Source organism: Octopus bimaculoides, chromosome 11 (assembly GCF_046866305.1).
Source record: "Octopus bimaculoides isolate indiv1 chromosome 11, ASM4686630v1, whole genome shotgun sequence".
Classification (NCBI taxonomy): domain Eukaryota; kingdom Metazoa; phylum Mollusca; class Cephalopoda; order Octopoda; family Octopodidae; genus Octopus; species Octopus bimaculoides.
In genome coordinates, this window is record NC_142938.1 from 21571055 (window position 1) to 21577054 (window position 6000).

General features: G+C 35.9%; 1 protein-coding gene across 3 annotated transcripts in view; it reads left to right on the forward strand.

Moving 5' to 3' along the window:
* The window catches only part of LOC106878227 (uncharacterized), a 65350-nt gene that overhangs the window by 51915 nt on the left and 7435 nt on the right, over positions 1-6000 (forward strand). For all 3 annotated transcript variants that reach the window (XM_052971673.2, XM_089359635.1, XM_089359634.1), the window contains exons 17-18: positions 1788-1941; positions 3649-3783. In XM_052971673.2, coding sequence (XP_052827633.2) covers positions 1788-1941; positions 3649-3783 — 289 coding nt within the window. The remainder of the gene's footprint in view (positions 1-1787; positions 1942-3648; positions 3784-6000) is intronic.

A 6000-nucleotide genomic window follows, 5' to 3' on the forward strand; every position in this document is an offset into this window, starting at 1 on the left:
TGTGCCAAAATTTGAAGCAATTAATTATTATTATTCCTCCATTTTTACATTAAATTTTTCCAATATTTCTGAAACTACCTAAAACAACAATTGTCAGGAAATCTAGAACTGATATTTGTGAAATAAAGTTGAAACCATTTTAAAATCTTCAATGTTCACACAATTTCCAGAAATTATTGAGAGAAATGACTCTGAGAACACTGGTATTGTGACTCGGTCTCTCCTATAAATCAGAAGTTATATATTTGTCTGTAGAAGACTTTATTACAGTAGTGATTTCGCAGAGGTATCAAAAGCATTAAATAAAATGTCTCACAATATTTGTCCTAACAGAAGACAGCAAACTGGCAGAAACATTAACACGCCAAACAAAATGCTTAACAGTATTTATTCCAACTTCATGTTTTGAGTTCAAGTTCTACTAAGGCCAAGTTTGCCTCTCGTTTTTTGAGATTAATAAAAAAAAAAGTATCATTTGAGTACTAGGGTTAATGTAATCAACTTGCCTCCTCCCTCAAAATGTCAGGCCTTGTACCTATAATAGAAAGGAATATCTGTTCCTACTTTCAGCACTCTAAGTTCAAATCCTGTTAAGGTCAACTTTGTCTTTATATTCTTTTGGGGTCAATATGATAGTGCTAATCACTGGCAGTAGGCTGGCAGAATTGTTAGAGCACTGGATGAGATGCCTTGCAATCAGTATCTGTTCTGGCTCTTTACAGTCAGACAGAAACACTTGCCAGAAGACATTGGGGCCAAACTGTATTGACCCTAAAGTAGCAACCTTTCCTTTGGAGAAAATTGGTCGTGCTGAAGAAGGAGATTTATATGTATTAGTAATTGTGGATCTTTTATAAAAAAAAAATTGCTCAGGCCTGTAATGAAAATAAATTATCAAACCTGACTAACAGAGATGTCCAGGTTACTTTCTAACATTTACATATATAGGTGTAAGTGTGGTTGTGTGGTTGTGTGGTTAAGAAGTTTGCTTTGCAATGACATGGTTTCTAGTTCAGTCCTACTGCATGGCACATTAGGCAAGTGTCTTCTGCTATAACCTAAAGTTCATCAAATCCTTGCAAGTGGTAAGAAGCCTGCTGCATATATATATATCATTTAATGTCTGTTGTCCATGCTACCAAGGGTTGGATGGTTTGACCAGAGCTGGTAAGCTGAGGGGTTGCACCTGACTCCAGTCTGATTTGGCATGGTCTCCTCAGTTCGATGCCCTTTCTAATGCCAACTACTTTACAGAGTTGCTTGGTGCTTTTACGTCGCACCATATAGGCGCTTTGATGAGACACTGTGCAGGCACTTTTACATGGCACTGCATGAACCCTTTTATTTGGCACCACATGGGAGTTTTTACATGATGCTGCACAGGTGCTTTTACATGGCATCACCAGAAGTGCTTTACATTTCCACACAGATATATGTGTGTGTGTGTGTGTGTGTGTGTGTGTGTGTAAGTGTGTGGGTGTAAGTGTGTGTATATTTGTATCTACTAGTCTTTACATCATGTGATTCTTGTAAATGAATGCCATTTATTTCCAGTACACTGCCAGCAGGGAAGGCATCTGGCTATAGAAAATCTGCCTCAAAAAACAATGATGTGGTGGTGGGGTGGGGGGCAGCAGCACCAGTGGTGGCAGTGGTTTTGGTGGTGGTGGTGGTGGTGGTGGTGGTGAACATTATTTTATCATGATTATTTTGTTTTCCTTTTCATCCTATGTATCCTTATATTTCTTTTCTTTTTCAATTTTTTTTTTACTTGGAAACTGTATCAGGAGCTGAGCATGTCCGAATACAAATGTGATTGCCAAGAAGGATTCACAGGCCACAGATGTGAAGTGAACATTAATGAATGCTTAAGCAACCCATGTCAGAATGGTGGTATATGTATTGACAAAATTAATGGGTACATTTGCAAATGTATGAAAGGTCAGTGTGTTTTCCACTCTTTACTACAAATATTTTCCCATTGGTAGCCTTCTTTCTACTTAATTTAATTTTGATTATCAACTGTATCAATCCTAACTGTCCAATAGAGTTAAAATTGATGCACCACGACTAACATCCCTACCACTACTAACAACAACAACAATTCCAACACCAGCACTACAACCAATATCACTACAATAACCACTACCACTACCCCCCACCATCAGTCTTGGAATCTTTGTAAAACTTATGGCTGCTGACAAAATTATTTTTAAAAAAAAAAACAAATTTTTAACGTCATGAAAATTTTTTTGGCTGTGTGGTAAGATGTTTGCTAGTCAGCCACATGGTTCTGGGTTCAGTCCCACTGTGTGGCACCTTCGGCAAATGTCCTCTACCATAGCCTCAGGTTGACTAAAGCCTTATGAGTGGATTTGGTGGACAGAAACTGAAAGAAGCTCATCATATAAATATATATGTATATGTGTGTGTATATATATATATATATATATATATATATATATATATATATATATATATATATATATATATATATATATATATATATAATATAATATAGGATAAATTCTTTATAAGAATTTATCAAGTAGTCAGCGTGAAAAAAACCTCATAATGAAAAAATAACGAAAAATTTTGTAATGAAAAAATTCATCGTTTCTTCATAGCAAACATCTCAATCAAATACAGAAAAAACTGTGAAGTAACCTGTATTCTTTTGTTCATCAGTACACGTATGGTCAAGATATATAAAAATAAACAAGAATCAACCTACCACAATGTAGCCATCACAGCAATGTCGTATGTAAACAAACAAGTTTGTTTTTCGAAGCGCTGAAATGTATGGTAGAACAAGTAGAAAGATAAATTTTATTCAATGCATAGATACTGGCTGCTGACAAATTTTTTGGCTTTTAAGAATGAAAAAAAAAAGGATTTCATCCTTTATATTTATACTGTTCAGTATCTATGCATTGAATAAAATTGATCTTTCTACTTGTTCTGTATATATATATATATATATATATATATATATATATATATATATATATATATATATGTATGTATGTATGTATGTATGTATGTATGTATGTGTAGCTATATATGTGTGTTGTGTTTGTGTTTGTCTCCCCATCTCTGCTTGACAACCGGTATTGATGTGTTTATGTTCCTGTAACTTAGCAGTTTGGTAAAAGACTGATAGAACGTGTGCTAGGCTTTAAAAAAATTGTCCTGGGGGTCAATTTGTTTGACTAAAACCCTTTAATGCGATGCTACAGCATGGCTGCAATCAAATGAGTGAAAGAAGTAAAAGAATAAAAGAAAAGAATAAGTTCCCAAAATTCCCACACGACATACCCACAGTGTACCATAACACCCACACAACATACCTACAGCATACCATAACACCTACACATTTCATAGCATTCATACAACACCTGCACATCCCATAACACCCACACAATACCCTCACAACATCCTACAACATAAACACAATAGCCACGCAACCTCTCACAACATTCCATAATACCCAACATACCTCACAACACCAACACAGCACATTTCAATCTGACAACACCCACACAACATCCTGCTCACATAATATCTCACAATGCCTTCGCAAAGTCCCGCAACACATCAGTTTCACTGTACTAACATTATCTTTCTACCAAAATCCCTAACCAACAGGTATCACTGGGAAGTACTGTGAAACTAACATTGATGATTGCAGCCCTAACAGATGCCAAGCTAAAGCTGCTTGTATTGACTGGGTGGATGATTTCTTCTGTAAATGCCCTGATGGCCTTGCCGGAAAAATTTGCAGTAAGGAATCAAAGTTTTATTTATCTTTTTTTTTTTATTTGATTTATTTTTCATTTATTATTATTATCATCATAATTATTATTATTATCATTATTATTAAGGTGGCAAACACAGAATAGCTAGTGCACTAGACGAAATGCTTAGCAGTATTTCGCCTGCCACTACATTCTAAATTCAAATTCTGCTCAGGTTGACTGTCATCCTTTTGGGGTCGATGAATTAAGTACCAGCTAAACACTGAGACCAATGTAATCGACTCATCCCCCACCCCAAAATAGCTGCCCTTGTGGCAAAATTTGAAACCATTATTATTATTATTATTATTATTATTATTATTATTATTATTATTATTATTATTATTATTATTATTATTATTATTATTATTATTAAGTCAGCTGGCTGGCAGAATCATTAGCATGCTGGGTGAAATGCTTAGTAGTATTTCATCTGTCTTCGTGTTCTGAGTTCTAATTCCACTGAGGTCGACTTTGCTTTTCATCCTTTTAGGATTGATAAAATAAGTACCAGTACTCTAACTCCAGAAATTGCTGGCCTTAAGCCAAAATTTGAATTTACACTTGAAAAGGAAAATGAAGGTGGAGAGGGAAGTACTCCCCACCCCCAGAAAGGTGGGTAAGTGTGGTGAAAATGGCCCGTGTGAATAGGCCTAGTCTGAACATTCGTTTGTAGGCCAGAGTAGTCGAGAGGAAGAGGGATGCCTGCCTGAGTTGCCCTTGGCAGTCAGGGTGACCATGATGTGTGGGGTGCTTTGGTTGGCCCCGGGTGGAACTCACCCCTATAGGGGATATACTTGTTAGTATTTTCTTCTTGTTATTTTATTGTTTACTTGATTTTTGTGTTAAACATTATGTGTCCCTTGTTTTGTATTGTCCCTACTTGTTTTTGTGTTCAGCCCTTGTGGTCAATAAAGAAACGATTATTATTATTATTATTAGTAGTAGTAGTAGTAGTAGTAGCAGTAGTAGCAGTAGTAGTAGTAGTAGTAGTAGTAGTAGTAGTAGTAGTAGTATTTACTTTTCATCTGCATGTTTGTTGCAATCACTCCCAGTGCCCTAGAGCAAGTGAAGGATAAGAGATATTACGGTATAACTAAAAGTTTGTGAAGAGGAAGTAGCAGGAGCAGTAGCAAAATATCACAATCATCATCACCATCATCATTACCTTCATCATCATCATCATCATCTTCATCATCAGCAACATTATCTTCATCATTAGCGTTAAGTTTTAATGTCTAGGTCCATGCTGGCAATAGAATTTCTTCATGAACTCTTTGCAGGATATGGTGTCCCGGACACCATAGTGTCCAATAATGGTACGTAGTTTACAGCGTATGAGTTTTAAAATTTTTGAAAAATGTATGCAATTAAACACATCTCTACTTCACCATATCACCCACGATCAAACGGACAAGCAGAACAGTTTGTGGATACATTTAAAAGAGCATTAAAGCAATGAAGAAATGAGCTAGTCTATGAAGCACCATTGACACAGCTGTTGAGTGTTTATAGGATAACATGAAACCCAAACACTTGTTCAGGCAAGTTGCCTGTGGAACTAATGTTTGCTCGAAAAATAAAAGTCAACTTTTGACAAGTTGTTACCAGTAAGAAAAACAAATAGGAGAAAATGCTGAAAATACAAAAATGTATTTTAATATCGGTGACAAGGTGTTTTTCAAAACATATAAAAATAGAAGAGAAGGTTGGGAAGACGGAGTAGTAACAAAGCGAATAGGCAAAATAACGTATATGATAAGAGATGAAAATGGGAACACAAAAGACATTTAAACCAGATAAATAGTAGATATACGGAAAAAAGAAAAGAGATACCCATGGAAGTGCTCTATGACACTTTTGATGTTCCAACACCACATGAAGTTGAACCTAGGTGTAGCAGCACAAGAAAGAAGAAAAAAACAGCATGGTTGGGAGTAGTGCCAAAACAGAAGAAATATTAAACTTCCCTAGGAAGTAAATCTCAAAGGGGGAGATGTTGTGGTAAGAGTCATTGACAGCCCTGTCGGATTGGAAGAATGTTCTAGCTGAACTCTTATAAAGAGTAGCGTTTTGGTTGAGACGGGGAACTCATAGGAGTAGTTGAGAGTCATAGGAAATCATTGAGATCGTTGAGAGTTTGTATTTATTGGAGTATCGTGTTTAGTGGAGTAATTTGAAGTATGCCATGTGAAGACAATTG